Genomic DNA, 17,296 nt, shown 5'->3' with positions numbered 1-17,296 from the left:
TAGGTGGAGCTTCAGGTCACACTTAACGATGACATGGACCAGTGGCAGTAAGAAGGTGTTTAGCAGTCGGTAAGACGTCTTACTGAAAGTTCGCCCCAGCGAGCTGTTACGAACCACCGAAACAAACTAAAAGAACACATTAGTTTTGGACAGATTTTGTTCTAAATGATGTCACACTGTTCGTTATTTTAATTTCTTAGGAAGTATGCAGGAACCTTAATTCATGGGTTCCCTCTGAAATTTCTAATGGGTTTTTGAATGGGTTAAATAATTTCTGTGGTTAAGATTACTTAAAGAGAGTTTCCCATTTTGTTCTACAACAGAAATTACACTTCTCACACCTCATACGTTACTTGTTCCATTAATTGTGTGTCATTTGTCCAGCACATAAAGATACCTGCTATTCTAAAAACCCATTGGAAATTTCTGAGGGAACCCATGGCTTGAAAATGCTAATTTTCTTTAGGGTTTTAGGGCTGAAAACTCTACAAGAAGATGGGCATATGTGTGAGACTTGACACACCTAAAACTAATGGGCCTTTCAGACCAGACGTATTCTTGTGTTAAATGCGCAATGAGCCCGTTTGTTTGATAACATTATTGGTACGTTATTTCTAAACGACTGAATGTTCAGAATTCTTCTAGTTTGGCACAGTCACGGAGGACCATGAATAAGGGCAACTCAGAGCCCTTTAAGAATAGTGTAGCACGGAGCAGTATGCAATATGAGTTGCTGCGTAAACTGAGTGGTTGGTGAATAGGCGTAGTGCCATGCTGTGGCACATTTGCACTACATTTTTAACGCTATAGAAGTTTGTTCATGATTGCTCAAAGTTAAAGTATATGAACAGTGTATGAGTAAAAGTAAGATTAAAATTATTTTTTATTATTGTTTGATTGTATAAGTGCTTTGAATGTTTGTATGTAATAATTCATCATGTTAATTAAGCTGCCATTGATATTTGTTTTTGAATCTGAGCATGCTGTGATATAGTCTATATGTAAAACATGTCATGTGTTCAGTGGAGATGTTAAAGGTATCCATAGAAATGATTAGTTGTTTTTTTTCTGGCTTTTTCTGGCTGTGTAACATATTGTAATGAAAGATAATCTTTTGATAATAAATGCTTGGGGACTTGAAGTCCTCTTTTTTTATTATTAGAGCCGAAGGATAAATGCCACTTACATTAATTCCCAATGTTCAGGAAATGATAATTATTGTAATTGCACTAACTCGAATGAATGTATGTATGGATGGATGGATGGATGGATGGATAAGGCATTATCTTGAACATTAAGTAAATACACTGTGAAATCACTAAGATCTAATACCATGTAATGTCCAACATGTTTGTGCATGGCATGCAAGCATTATAGATTTTTTTTAGGTAATTTCTCCCATGTATTCTGCACTTTTAAAGCTTTTTCCCAATCAACAGTGTTACTAGTTGTGTATTGACCTTGTATCGTTTCAGAGCAACTCCATCCTTTAGAAGTTTACATACACCTTAGCCAAATACATTTAAACAGTTTTTCACAATTCCTGACATTTAATCGTAGAAAACGTTCCCTGTCTTAGGTCAGTTAGGATCACTACTTTATTTTCAGAATGTGAAATGTCAGAATAATAGTAGTGAGAATGATTTATTTCAGCTTTTATTTATTTCATCACATTCCAAATGGGTCAGAAGTTTACATACACTTTGTTAGTATTTGAAAGCATTACCTTTAAATTGTTTAACTTGGGTCAAACATTTTGAGTAGCCTTCCACAAGCTTCTCACAATAAGTTGCTGGAAATTTGGCCCATTCCTCCAGACAGAACTGGAGTAGCTGAGTCAGGTTTGTAGGCCTCCTTGCTCGCACATGCTTTTTCAGTTCTACCCACAAATTTTCTGTCGGATTGAGGTCAGGTCTTTGTGATGGCCACTCCAATATCTTGACTTTGTTGTCTTTAAGCCATTTTGCCACAACTGTGGAGGTATGCTTGGGGTCATTGGAAGACCCATTTGCAATCAAGCTTTAAATTCCTGGCTGAGGTCTTGAGATGTTGCTTCAATATATCCACATAATTTTCCTTCCTCATAATGCCATCTATTTTGTGAAGTGCACCAGTCCCTCCTGCAGCAAAGCACCCCCACAACATGATGCTGCCACTCCCACACTTCACGTTTGGGATAGTGTTCTTCGGCTTGCAAGCCTCGCCCTTTTTCCTCCAAACATAATGATGGTCATTATGGCCAAACAGTTCAATTTTTGTTTCATCAGACCAGAGGACATTTCTCCAAAAAGTAAGATATTTGTCGCCAAGTGCACTTACAAACTGTAGTCTGGCTTTTTTATGCTGGTTTTGGAACAGTGGCTTCTTCCTTGCTGAGCAACCTTTCAGGTTATGTCGATAAAGGACTCGTTTTACTGTGGATATAGATACTTTTCTACCTGTTTCCTCCAGCATCTTCACAAGGTCCTTTGCTGTTGTTCTGGGATTGATTTGCACTTTTTGCACCAAACTATATTCATCTCTAGGAGACAGAATGCATCTCCTTCCTGAGTGTTATGATGGCTGCGTGGTCCCATGATGTTTATACTTGCATACTTTTGCTTGTACAGATGAACGTGGTACCTTCAGGCATTTGGAAATTGCTCCCAAGGATGAACCAGATTTGTGGAGGTCCACATTTTTTTTTTCTGAGGTCTTGGCTGGTTTATTTAGATTTTCCCATGATGTCAAGCAAAGAGGCACTGAGTTTAAAGGTAGGCCTTAAAATACATCCACAGGTACACCTCCAATTCAGTACACCTCCTATCAGAAGCTAATTAGCTAATTGTCTAAAGGCCTGACATCATTTTCTGGAATTTTCCAAGCTGCTTAAAGGCACAGTTAACTTAGTGTATGTAAACTTCTGACCCACTGGAATTGTGATATAGTCAATTAAAAGTGAAACAATCTATCTGTAAACAATTGTTGGAAAAATTACTCATGTCATGCACAAAGTAGATGTCCTAAAGACTTGCCAAAACAATAGTTTGCTAATATGAAGTCTGTGGAGTGGTTAAAAAATTAGTTTTAATGACTTCAACCTAAGTGAATGTAAACTTCTGACTTCAATTGTATAATGCTTATCTTGGCCTGTTACAGTAAGAGTGCAGCCTCTAAAACAATAACTTTCTCATAATAGAAAATTTTTCATGTCGATGGCCGTCGTACTTACAAAGCATTTGTCAGTGCTCTCTGTGAAGCTTTGGCCCCCGCACTCAACTCTTACACTATTGTTCTATACATGCTTGCCAGGGACGGCGCCCTGCCTCTCAGAATGGAAGGAAAGCCTTGCATTGAAAGAGAGACGTATTTCCCCAGGTTTCTATTTTCTTTTTCTATAGTCTTCAAACAATGCTTCAAATGAAAAGTCATGCCTTGTGCAGGGAAACATCAGAACTTCTCATGAATGGTTGTTCCTTAAGTTCACTCTCAGTCAGTTCCTTATGTCCAGTACATTTGTCTGATGGAACTAGATTAGTAACCAAATATTGTAGGTTCCGACACAAATGTTGTGATCCATGAGCCGTCACAATTATGCCTTTAAGCCAGGCATTTAAACCCAGATTGTGCCAGGAAATTATCACTGAACTTTACTGTAATTTCCATGAGATAAAACAATCTGTTATATTAATATCTTGGTATTTGTCAAGCCTCATTGAAGGTGCCATCACACTATTCTTAAAGCATTCAAAATTCAGACTTTGCAACAAATTTTGGCAACAGGATATTATGTCACACTTTAGGACTTTGTTTTAAACAACTAATAAATTACAAACAATAGTAACTTTTAAATGTAACAATATGCCATCTACTACATACTTTTCTGCAACACTGCTAATAATGCAGCTTTGAAATTTGTTTTCTTTGAAGTGAACCAAGAGGTCAATCTGTAAAGTTTATATTTTCAATTGGTGAGACGTCTTTTCGTTGTGCGAATTTGCAGGTCTGAGTTCACCAAACTTGAACTTTAGTATGCATTGACAACTCCTCCAGACATGCTTGCGCTTCTGTTTTACCATGTTCACATATGTATGAATGGAAGTGAAGGGAGCGCAAAGTGTGATTGCCTACATGATCTGACACAGTATATGTTGAGGCATTGCTAAGAACTTACTGTATATTTGAGACCTCATCAATCAAAATGGCTGTTCACTCAGATGTTTCCTCATTTATCATTTTTCTAAAGCCCTCTTACACTTGACATATAGTGACATATTGTATATTTATATTGGCATATCTCCACACTCCACAGCTGTATACATGAGTGAATGGGAGCGGAGCAAACCTAAGCCCCTGCAGCTGGCCGAGGAAGGGCCTTCAGAAGCTACATCTCCAGAACCCAGAGTCCCAGAAGAGGGCCAAGTTGGTGAGACTAGCAAAGAGACGTCAAGCAACCCTCACCAGCCTCCAGCTTCGGCAGGGGTGACCTATGAGCTGTGTGCAGGCTTGGTGGACAAACCCGACCTCTCTCTGGAGGAGATCGCCAGGCAGGAAGTACTGGAAGAGTGCGGCTATGATGTGCCAGTCACCAAGCTGAGAAGGATCACATCTTACAGGTGAGAGCCCAAGTAACATACAGTCTAATGGTAAGTAAATTGGTGCTTTCACACATACATCCTTATCAATCTAAATCAATTCCAGTTGCTTGCTTAAATCTTTGTAGAATTGCTGGAAAAGAACATTAACATCAGGTATTAAAACTGAAGTGTAAACCAACTGTTAGTTAACAATTACTCCACTTCCTTTACCTATAGGCCAATGTGATGCTGGAGTTGAAATATATTATCATGATATAGCTAGTTAACTGCATTGTGGAAACCCTTAAAAAACATCTTAAACCAGTCTAACATAGTTTGCTGATAGTTAATTAAATTAATGGTTAAAGGTAAATTCTTGCAAATTACATCAAAGATTTAACAGATTGTAGTGATGACATTAAGTATAAAATATGGAAAGCTGTTTGTGTTAAAAACAGATGTGAAAAAGTTAATCAGACAGTTTAACAGGTTTCAAGTGTGAAAGTGCCTAATAATAACACAAACAGTGTCATCACTGATACAACACTGATAATGATAAAAAGTCACGAGGATTACATATGGAAATATACAGAGGTCTGGCAATATGCACTCTGTCTGACTGGCATACATTATTATCTCAACGGATTCATGCCTCCCAATTTAATATTTAACCTTCACTTTAATCCTCCATCCTTACCAGCGCTAGAGTAAAGAAACACTAAGATAAAGAATTCAGGCGTTAAATGTGTCCCAATCTCATCTATAAAGGAAGAAGTAACCGTGCTGCATTATGCTCTTATCAGTCTTTAGTGAGGAAACCATCGTAAACCTCTACCATCTCACACCTGCCAGAGTCTGTGTGAGCATGCAACATCTGCTTATTGCTGTTTACTGTGACCTCTACCACTGCCATCTCTGATTTGCTAAGATATCACATGGAGTCACAAACCACCCAAATGCACACACACAGACACAGTGAGACACACCTGATGACTGCCGACCATCAGAAACACACGTGGGCCTCATGCTGCATCTGCTGCTTTTATGGGCTGGGTTGTTACATAAAGGAATGCAGAGCGAGGGGATGGCCTACTCCAAGTTGCTTGTGCTAAAATATTAAAAAAAAATATATATATTTTTCCTTTTCCACTTTTATTTATAAATATGCTAGAGAGAAGGGACAGGAAATAATGGGTAGAGGAAAGGGGAACAAGATGGTAAAATATGGCATCGCTGGATGCTCTTAAAGTCCTTACCAGATATTGTTTTCATAAATATGAACATGTGGTGAAAGCAACCAAAGTGAAATTTTGCATCTCAAAGTTGTACCTTTCTAGCCTCAGTCTGGCAGGCCTAGTAGATGCTCAAATCAATTGCTAGACTAATGTCTATATAACTTACTGAGTGTTAAAGGAATAGTTCACCCAAAAATTAAATTTTCTCTCTTAATTTACTCACCCTGGTGCCATCCCAGATGTGTATGACTTTCTTTCTTCAGCAGAACACATACGAAGATATTTAGAAGTATATTTCATCTCTGTAGGTCCATAAAATGCAAGTGAATTAGTGCCAACTTTTGAAGCTCCAAAAAGTACATATAGCCATCATAAAAATAATCCATACGATTCCAGTGGTCTAATTGGTCTTCTGAAGTGAAACGCTAAGTGTTTGTAAGAAACAGATCAATATTTAAAACCTTTTTATTAAAAATGTTCTCTTCCGGCCAGCTTGAGGTTTGTACGTTGACAAGGGTGTTCAAACTGTGCTGTGACGTAAGCATGTAGGCCTCCTATACATAGATATTCATACGTAGATCCCTTATTAGCAGCTGTTTCTATGGACCGCAATATTGTCTCGACACAAATGCAGTTTATGCAGCGGTCTGAGCAAGGAGCTCTGTCTGAGGCATCTCCTCCACTAACTCACATGCATTCAACCCGATTCAAACAGCTCTCCTTGTTCACCGTTCCAAGATGGTGCCTCAGTTGACGTATTCAAACCAGCTGAATGAGGCATTTATGTATGATTTTCTATGCTCCTTGGTTGTAGACAACACTGCTTCCGTTCTTGTGTGAACTTGCCAAAGCGCTCGACTTCGACCCGTGTACATTTTCAATAAAAAAAGTTGTAAATATTGATCTATTTCTTACACCTAGCGTTTCGCTTCAGAAGACATTAAAGGAATATTCCGGGTTCAATACAAGGGTTAGCTCAATCGACAGCGTTTGTGGCATAATATTGATTATCACAAAAATGTATTTTTACTTATCCCTCCTTTTATTCAAAAAAAGCTAAAATCTTGGTTTCAGAGGCACTTACAATAGAGGTGAATGGGGGCCAGTTTTTGAACTTTAAAATACTCACTATTGCAGAAGTTTAGCCACAAGACATAAATGATATGTATGTAAACATGATTTTAGTGTAATAAAATCACTTACTAACCTTTTCTGTGTAAAGTTACAGACAATTTTACAACTTTGTTGCCATGATAATGTAATGTCAACAAACCCAAAAATCTAAAAATGACTGTAAAAATGATGATTTAAACAACTTTACAGCTCAAATAATACATGAGTTTTAAAAGAAGAATTAATGTAAGTGCTTTTATAAAATTATAAGATTCATATTTCTGTGTTTAAACCCTCCAAAAATTGACCACATTCACTTCCATTGTAAATGCCTCACTGTAACTTTGATTTTTGGGACAAGTCTAAATGAATCATTTTTATGTCACAAATTCTGTAGATTGAGCTTAACTTGTATTGAACCCAGAACATTCCTTTAATTAATCCACTAGAGTCATATGGATTACTTTTATGCTGCCTTTATGTGCTTTTTGTAGCTTGAAAAATTTGGCACCCTTTCACTTGCATTTTATGGACCTACAGAGCTGAAATATTCTTCTAAAAATCTTCATTTGTGTTCTGAAGAAGAAAGAAATTCATAAACATCTGGGATGGCATGAGGCCGAGTAAATGATGAGAGAATTTTCATTTTTGGGAACTAATCTTTATGTCCTCCTCTGCACTGAGATATTTAAAGCTGAAGTATGTCATTTTATGTTTCAATATATTCTCCTATTCCAGCTTGATATGTAAGAGAACCAAGAGAACTTGAAAACGATCATTATTTTTCAATTCAGTTTGGTGACTCTAGTGCCATAGAAATTACACACTTGAGCTTTAAATCATGTCTCAAAGCTTATCTTTTCTCTTTGGCTTTGTGTCATCATTCTGATTGGTAGTATAATGTCCGATGTCCTAACACTTTGGTCAAAATATGTTGTTTTTAAATAAATAAATTAGACTTGTCTTGACATGACCTGACTGTATCGATATCCATCTACGTGTTTGCATGCAAGGCATTCTTCTCAATGTTAATAGTAAATATAGTAGTCACGCTGTGCTCCAAATATCATATGCTGTGGATGCGCTACATGAAATATAGCCAATATGTTTTTTTAATATTCAGATATATTTGGAGAAGAAAGATCAAAAGGTAAGTAGAATGTGAACCCTGTTTGACATGCATTCATCTGTCATTAAAATCAGAGCATTTAGGAAAATGTTAGCTTTAGAATATTTTCTTTGTATACATACTTATCTGTGTGCATGTAACCAGAGCTCATGGAACAGGGGTAACTTCTATTCATTTTACTTTTGACAAAATATGTGTGCTTGCTTGTTAAATGAATGAAGTTACACTTGCACTGCAAAAATTGTTTTTCTTACTCAGTATTTTGTCTTGTTTTCCAGTTAAATTATCTAAAACAAGATACATTTACTTGAGATGCAAAATGAAAGAAGATATTAAGTCTTATTTTCAGAAAAATCTAACAAATTTTAGTGAGAGTAATGCAAGGGGGAAAGAAAAATAAACTTGTTTTCCCTTTGGATAAAGTTTATTTTTCTTACCCCATTGGCAAATAGTTTTACTATTACTATATTACTAACTTACTAAATTCAGTTAGATTTCTCTGAAAACAAGACTTGTAATCATGTGTCATTTTGCTTCTCAAGTAAATAAGGATACTTAGATATTGTTACAGGAAAATTAGACAAAATTACTATTATTTAAGCTGTGTGGGGTTGATACCAATGCAAATGTTTCTTTCTGAAAGATTGCTGAATTCAGACTTTTTGTGTTGAAAACACTATAAAACTGCAATTGTCATCCATCAAAAGATTGAAAAGCCTAACTTCTGGCCCCTATAAGTGCCTCAGGAGGACTTCAGTTGTTGTTAATTTGTCATATCTTCTCTTCGCTCTTCATGAGTGTGTCAACATAGACCCCATTCTTCATTGGTGACAGATACATTAGAATCTAGGAGATCCTTTTTAAATTCAGACTCTTTGATGTAGAGTGGCATTTTGCAACGCATTGTGGCTAGTTTAAACTCATGCTAAAAACTGATTGTCGTGGCGTATTCCATTTTTACTCCCTCAGGCAATCATCCATCACTTTGATGCTGAGCAGGCATTAGGGCCTTGTCATTATCTTCCATATTTAATGAGCCCATTTTTCAACTTCGTTCAGAATAAGTTTTTCTACACTACAAAGTACTAGGGAAGGGAGGGACTTCTGGAAGCTTTCCATCCCTGTAATGCCTCTGGGTGTCAGGGAGGTCTCCATAGTGATATCTCCATGACAGTGTCTCAAGTGAAGTAAGCCCTCAGTGGCACTCATCAGATGCTGCTATGTTGTTGCCCATTAAGGTATGAAAGGTCTTTCTCATACCTGCAGGTCCTGATGAGCGCTATAAGAGTAGCTCGTTCACAGTGGTTTGATTATAGCTGCAGTGTTTTGTTAAGGAAAAATCAGGCCTCCTCAGGTTTCTGCATTCTCGTATTGCTCTTTTTTTCCTTATCAAGTGGCCTGAGTCCCGTGTGCCTTCCTCCCCCACAGGTCGGGAGTTGGAGTCACTGGATCCAAGCAGACCATGTTCTACGCGGAGGTGTCCGATGAGAATCGCATTGGAGAGGGCGGGGGTAAACCTCAAGAGGGTGAATTGATTGAGGTGGTCAAAGTTCCCCTACATGAAGCAATGACCTTCGCTTTTGATGAGAGCATCCCGAAAACGATGGGCGTCATTTTCAGCTTTATGTGGTTCCACAGCAACATGTCGCCAAAGTACAAGATCTCCACCAATGTGTAATTTAAAAGTTCCAAGCCATTATTCGAAATACCAGTTATTACATACAGTAAATTTTTTATATATATTGTATTCAAAATGGTCACTAACAGTGTTGACTTTTTCAGTTGTTTCTGACACTTTTATCTGTTTGTTGTGGTTATAGCTATTGTCTTATTTCAAATTCTGATGTAAGAAGCACTTGTGTGCTATCTGCTTTCTATGGGAGCTGAGACATCCCAATAGGTTGCCATAGAACTAAAGAGGTCCATTGTGAGTTTGTTTGGTGTAACTGAATTCTTTGTTTTTACCATGTGAGGAATTTCAACCAGCCATCTTTTTGAAAGCACACTGTGGCCCTTTAAGACTTTGTGACAGTGATCATTTCCTCTCAAACTTGAGAGGGCAAGATTTGAAAAGTCCACGTTGATACAGTACCATCTCACTTCGGGAGGATTAAAGAAAGATCATTTTTAAAGCTGTACGCTGTGGCCAAAAAGTGAGACCACTTGTCATTTTCCCACCAGTTTTGCAGACAGAATAATATTTTGAAAAATAAAAAGTAAAACAATATTAACTAGTCACAATAATTAATGTGATTATATGTGGACAATACACAGGCAGCTACCCAACTGAGAAAACTTGATAGTCACTACTGTAAACAATCATTAAGTCATTTCTTTTCCAAGCAAAGAATAAATAAACAAGCTGTTGCATTTTTCTCAGGTCCAAAGCTGACTTTGGGACATTCAGGGTTAGTGACAATTGTAACGGGTACTTGCCTAATGGACCAGGAAAAAATACCAGAAGACTATAAGGCACGAGGAAAGAGGTAGCAGGTTTGCTGAGCAATAACAGACACACACAGGATTTATATGTGAAGGGTGAAATTAATTTTTACTGAAAGTATTTTAGGTATTAATTCTGAATTTAGATGTAAGAAAATAAATTTAATGAAATATAAAATGACATACATTAACAAAGACAATAATACAAAATGAAACCTCAATTATTTACCCTGGGTGCACCTGTTACATTTCTCTCTGTATATACCGATATATTCACAATTTGAATGGTAAATCTCAAATAAAAGAGAATAAATCTCTTAAAAGATCTTCACATGTGTTCAAATGAATTAATCCTTCTCATTCAATTGTTTTATGTGATCACAAACAATCAGTGATTCAAGTTCACATCGAATAAGATACTGATCAGTTTTCTTTTCTCTTGAATTTGAAACCAGAGATATTTCAGTCAAACTATAGAAAAAGGAAAGTCAGTCTCTGTGATGGAAGTTTCTTTCTTTGGGAAAGAAGAGTGGTCAGAAGGGTAAGTAAGGGAAGATACTGTCATTTTCTTTAGGTTCGTTGTTTCTCTTTTTGTTTATAGCGTCATATTCGAGACGCTCGCCATCAAATAGGAAAATCCAGCTCAAGAAAAAAAAAACTGGCCTCTGTATTCACTTTGCTTTTCTTTTATACAGGCACACACGACCAACAATGGCGTCAATGAGCAAGTCAAAATATAAATTCAGCAGTGTCCAACGACAAGATTAACACTGGATCATGCGATTTAACAAAGTTTTGAACAGTTTTGACCTTCTGTTCAGTTTCAGAGGTTTAAAACACTATATATGTTAAATACTCAAGTTAACATCAAAGTTTTCTTCATCCATCACTCTCTGTGTTTCTAACCTGCATGTCTCAGTCCACTCTGTTGCCAACAATGCAAAGCTCTGATTGGCTAGACAGCTCATTAACTTAATTTAAGCCTTGAATCAACCAAAATATAATTTTGATGGGTTCTATATTTATGTATATACAGTATGTTATAAAATGTGATATTGATATCAAAGATATTAATTTTAATATTTATAAATGACCATTATTTAACTTGGGTTACACAGTGCTGAAATTTATTGAGATATTTTTCATTGTCGCTTAACTTTAAGTTGATTGTTTTGAGTGTGTGTTTTCCACCGAATTTATGAGATACATATTGTACAATCCTAAAGAGGTATTAGTACCATTCTAGTCCTACAAGTCTAAAGCTGCTTTGCCATAATCACTATAATAACAATGTTCTGAAATCTTTCAGAAAGACTTGTAGAATACAATACTGTATATCAGAAGTGCATGAGCTTGCCTGTTGAGGTTGAATAAAACCCTGAAATTAATATTTTCCACCAAAAAAAAAAACTATATAGTGTCAGAATAGTTAGATTTACTAGTACCTTCTAAAGTCACAAGAAGGAATCCCTTGAATCCCATACTTGAAGATCATTTGATTAATCTTACATGAATATAATAATATAATATACTCTCAATATCTTCCTCCAATATTTGAGAGGTTGCTTGCAACTTCACTTATAAACATTTTATTAAGATTGTTGAATTTTGCTTTTGTTTTCCATTAACTGAATACAAAAAAAATTAATAATAATAATGTTTTGTAGAAATCCTCAGCACAACAAAAGCCAGAGTATAAAAAAGCTTTCTTAATCAGATTCTTGCTCTATTGCTGTTCAGTTCTGATTCTCTTATGCACAGAGATCTTTCACTGGTTTCCTTGTGGGTTTGATTATTTAGTGAAGGATATTAATGTTATCCAAGCTAATTACACGTTATTTAGCATTTGTTAATACTCAGTCTTTGTTTCTGTCATGACAAATGATCACCACCACTTTAAATAAATACAGTATTGTAACCTGATTGCATCTTGTTGTAAAACTATTCTGTTGTGATTGAGTGTTATAACTTAAATTATCAATACACACAGTACTGTGCAAAAGTTTTAGGCACTTGTGAAAAATGTTGCATAGTGAGGATGTCTTCAAAAATAGTGCCATAAATAGTTTTCATTTATCAATTAATGCCATACAAAGCCTAGTAAACATAAAAAAAAAAAAAAAAAAAAGCTCAACCAGTATTTCGTGTGACAACATTTGCCTTGAAAACAGCATCAATTCTCCTAGGTACACCTGGACACAGTTGTTCTTGGTTGTTGGCAGATAGGATGTTCCAAGCTTCTTGGAGAACTTGCTACAGTTCTTCTATTTTGGCTGTTTCAATTGCTTCTGTCTCTTTATGTAATCTCAAACTGACTCGATGTTGAGATCCGGCCTCTGTGGGGGCCATACTATCTGTTGTTGGGCGCCTTGTTTTTCTTTTCAATTGTATTTGCAAAGGGAATGTTGAAATCTAAAACTGATATTTCCTACGGATACACTAGAAGCAGAATATATAAAATAACTGCTTTAAGACAAATATAAAATAACAGTTTTTGTGAAAAATATAATGTGCCTAAGACTTTTGCACAGTACTGTATGCTAATAATAAGTTACCATCTTCATATAATCATAATCAAAAAGAGTGTTGTGGAAAAGAGCAAATGGGTTTAGTTTGGTCCACAACAGAGGGGCTAGAGTGTGTTTTTAATCTTAATGTTTAAAGTTTCCTGCCAGACAGGAGTGGGTTGAAGACATTTGTAGGTAACTGGTGATTTCTACACCTTTAGCATTGTGATTGGTGGGTTCAATTGAACATGCTTCATTTAAAGTATGCAAATGAGACATTTAAGATTTATGCATTGTTTTGAGGGCACTACTAGGTATTATTTCTCTTTTTCTTACAAAACTCTTCTTTAAAAAAAGAGAACAAAACTCTTCTTTTTGGACATTTATCTCAGGACAGGGCTTCAGATTAATTGTCATGTGCCACTGTTACTAATGCTTGATTTTCAGTATTTCAACAGATGTGTTCTAATCATTCATGTCTTTTTATCTCTTTGATTTCACAACATTTGTTTACTTATTCTTTTCATTTATGGCACCTCGTGCAAATATACTATATATATTTCAAATATGTAATATATATACATATCTTGTATCTTTTGAAATGTGTGTGTGTGTGTGTGTGATATATATATATATATATATATATATATATATATATATATATATATATATATATATATATATATATATTTCAGAACTGAAATATTGCATGTTCACTGTATTACATTTGATCTGCATTCAGTTTAAATGAATAAAAAAGGTTTGGTGCCTAAGACTGAGTCTCTACTTTCATATGTAAATTTCAGTCAGTGTCAGTCAAAAATGAACCTCACTAATCATTCTATTAAAGCAATGTTGTTAAGTTAGAATGATAGTTCTCCCAAAAATGACAATTCTCTTATCATTTACTCTCATACTATGGAAGCACTGTGGCTTTCTCTCAAGATATGACCCTTTTGTAAAGAGATGTCTTTTAATTTGTAATTAATGACTAATTTCTTAGAACTTGGTCTCATATGATGCATGGTGGACTAAACATAATATATTTGTTTTGAGCCATTGTAGTTCTGAGGAAATAAGCTGAGACATTTTTAAAAACACTGCCTTAAAGGAATAGCTAACCCATATAATTTAAATTATTTGTACTCACCCTTATGCCATCCCAGATATGTATGACTTTCTTCTGCTGAACACAAATTTTTTTTTTAGAAGAATATCTCAGCTCTGTTGGTCCATTCAATGCAAGTGAATGGTGACCCAACTTTGAAGGTCCAAAAACTACATAAAAGCAGCATTAAAGTAATCCATACAACTCCAGTGGTTTAATTAATGTTTTCTGAAGATATATGTTGGTGTGGGTGAGAAACAGATCAATATTTAAGTCCTTTTTTTTTTTTTTTTTTTTTTTTTTTTTTTTTTACTATGAATTCTCATCCCTGCCCAGTAGGTGGCGATATAAAGAATATTTGCTATAGATTTATAGTTTTAAAAAGGACTTCATCCTTTTTAGACATTCAAAGTTCTGGCCACCATTCACTTGCTTTGAATGGACCAACAGAGCTGAGATATTCTTCTAAAAATCTTTGTTTGTGTTCAGCAGAAGAAAGAAAGTAACACATCTGGGATGGCATGAGGGTGAGTAAATTATGAGAGAATATTCATTTTTGGGGGAACTATTTCTTTATGTTTAAATGACTTGGTGGATTCCTATAACTTGTATAAAGTCTATTGCTGTAGTAAGCTTTAATGGTATGACCTGATAAATAATAAATTCAGCGAGAGGATATTTGTTGTGGTGAGAGTATTGATTCCACTTGCCCCCATGCCACTCTCTTTTGCCCTCTCCTTTCTCTAGTCCCACACCTTTTGGTTACAATCTGCCATTCATGTGCCAAACAACCATGATGTTTTCATTTAAGATGAGGGACTATTTATCAAGGCCTTCGCATCCAGAGCTCTCTAGGGGTCAGTGAGAGCTCTTCGTTGTGTAGCCACCTCCAGAAGAGCTTTGAGAGGAGTTGAGTTGTCAAGGTAATGTTTGTTTTCGTCTCTGCTTTTTTTAGGCACATTGGTAATCATTAGACAGCTTCACTGACCGATGTCCAGGGTGAGGGATTGTTGAGGAGGGACAGGTGGTTGGGTGAGGGGGTCACAAATAATAGCATTAAGTAACTGAGTGCAACTACCATGAATTTTCTATAGCAACCGCACGCCTCACAACAAGGCATACAATGAGCGTGATCTGTGGGGCAGGGTAGAGGCAAAGACATGGCAAGTGTGTTTAAGCATGTGTTTTATGGTTCTTGATTTACTGATGGCTTTGTTCAGATGACCTAGAAAGGGCTTGCGCACTGTACACTAAATACATAATATAAAACAATTGCTCATTTGTCAGCTTATGTTTTTTTTTTTTTTTTTTTTTTTTTTTGCCTTATATTGTAGTCCATTTAGTGTAAAGGATAAATGAACCAGAAACAGTTCTAAAGAAAAGATGCTTTGATTGTTTAATATTAAACCTTTAGAGGATTTGCTTACTAAAAGAAATGAATATGGTGGGACAAATTTAGATTTAGGGAGTGTTTACTACCACTATTGCTGCAGTATGTAGTATGCAGGTGATTCTCACAAAACCTGTGAAGAAAATGGCCAGATCATATTTAACCCAAAATCAATAATGATATCTTGCATACAGTTGTGCTCAAAATTTTGCATACCCTGGCAGAAATTGTGAAAATTTGGCATTGATTTTGAAAATATGACTGATCATGCAAAAAAACTGTCTTTTATTTAAGGATAGTGATCATATGAAGCCATTTATTATCACATAGTTGTTTGGCTCCTTTTAAATCATAATGATAACAGAAATCACCCAAATGGCCCTGATCAAAAGTTTACATACCCTTGAATGTTTGGCCTTGTTACAGACACACACAGGTTTAAATGGCAATTAAAGGTTACTTTTCCACATCTGTGGCTTTTTAAATTGCAATTAGTGTCTGTGTATAAATAGTCAATGAGTTTGTTAGCTCTCACGTGGATGCACTGAGCAGGCTAGATACTGAGCCATGGGGAGCAGAAAAGAACTGTCAAAAGACCTGTGTAACAAGGTAATGGAACTTTATAAAATGGAAAAGGATATAAAAAGATAACCAAAGCCTTGAAAATGGCAGTCAGTACTGTTCAATCACTTATTAAGAACTGGAAAATTCGGGGATCTCTTGATACCAAGCCAAGGTCAGGTAGACCAAGAAAGATTTCAGCCACAACTGCCAGAAGAATTGTTCGGGATACAAAGAAAAACCCACAGGTAACCTCAGGAGAAATACAGGCTGCTCTGGAAAAAGATGGTGTGGTTGTTTTATGGAGCACAATACGACGATACTTGAACAAAAATGAACTGCATGGTCAAGTTGCCAGAAAGAGGCCTTTACTGCACCAATGCCACAAAAAGGCCCAGTTACAATATGCCCGACAACACCTTGACACTCCTCACAGCTTTTGGCATAATGTAATTTGGAGTGACGAGACCAAAATAGAGCTTTATGGTCACAACCATAAGCGTTATGTTTGGAGAGGGGTCAACAAGGCCTATAGTGAAAAGAATACCATCCCCACTGTGAAGCATGGTGGTGGCTCACTGATGTTTTGGGGGTGTGTGAGCTCTAAAGGTACGGGGAATCTTTTGAAAATTGATGGCAAGATGAATGCAGCATGTTATCAGAAAATACTGGCAGACAGTTTGCATTCTTCTGCATGAAAGCTGTGCATGGGACACACTTGGACTTTCCAGCACGACAATGACCCTAAGCACAAGGCCAAGTTGACCCTCCAGTGGTTACAGCAGAAAAAGGTGAAGGTTCTGGAGTGGCCATCACAGTCTCCTGACCTTAATATCATCGAGCCACTCTGAAGAGATCTCAAACGTGCGGTTCATGCAAGATGACCAAAGACTTTGCATGACATGGAGGCATGTTGCCAAGACGAATGGGCAGCTATACCACCTGCAAGAATTTGGGGCCTCATAGACAACTATTACAAAAGACTGCACACTGTCATTGATGCTAAAGGGCGCAATACACAGTATTAAGAACAAAGGGTATGCAGACTTTTGAACAGGGGTCATTTCATTTTTTTTCTTTGTTGCCATGTTTTTTTTTATTTTATTTTTTTTTATGATTGTGCCGTTCTGTTATAACCTACAGTTGAATATGAATCCCATAAGAAATAAACAAAATGTGGTTTGCCTGCTCACTCATGTTTTCTTTAAAAATGGTACATATATTACCAATTCTCCAAGGATATGCAAACTTTTGA

The 17,296-nt window shown here is 36.3% G+C and overlaps 1 protein-coding gene across 6 annotated transcripts in view; it reads left to right on the top strand.

Annotated features, from left to right (window-relative positions):
* Window positions 1-12,645, top strand: part of LOC127416287 (uridine diphosphate glucose pyrophosphatase NUDT14-like) — a 44,301-nt gene extending 31,656 nt beyond the window's left edge. For 3 of the 6 annotated variants that reach the window (XM_051655548.1, XM_051655549.1, XM_051655547.1), the window contains 2 exons: window positions 4,292-4,595; window positions 9,462-12,645. In XM_051655548.1, the coding sequence (XP_051511508.1) occupies window positions 4,292-4,595; window positions 9,462-9,711 (554 nt within the window). In that variant the 3' untranslated portion in view covers window positions 9,712-12,645. The remainder of the gene's footprint in view (window positions 1-4,291; window positions 4,596-9,461) is intronic. The other 3 variants (XR_007893087.1, XR_007893086.1, XR_007893085.1) reach the window with 3 other exon arrangements.
* The last annotated feature ends 4,651 nt before the right edge of the window (window positions 12,646-17,296 follow it).

Source organism: Myxocyprinus asiaticus, chromosome 25 (assembly GCF_019703515.2).
Source record: "Myxocyprinus asiaticus isolate MX2 ecotype Aquarium Trade chromosome 25, UBuf_Myxa_2, whole genome shotgun sequence".
Lineage (NCBI taxonomy): Eukaryota > Metazoa > Chordata > Actinopteri > Cypriniformes > Catostomidae > Myxocyprinus > Myxocyprinus asiaticus.
This window is presented reverse-complemented; position numbering and strand designations above follow the sequence as displayed.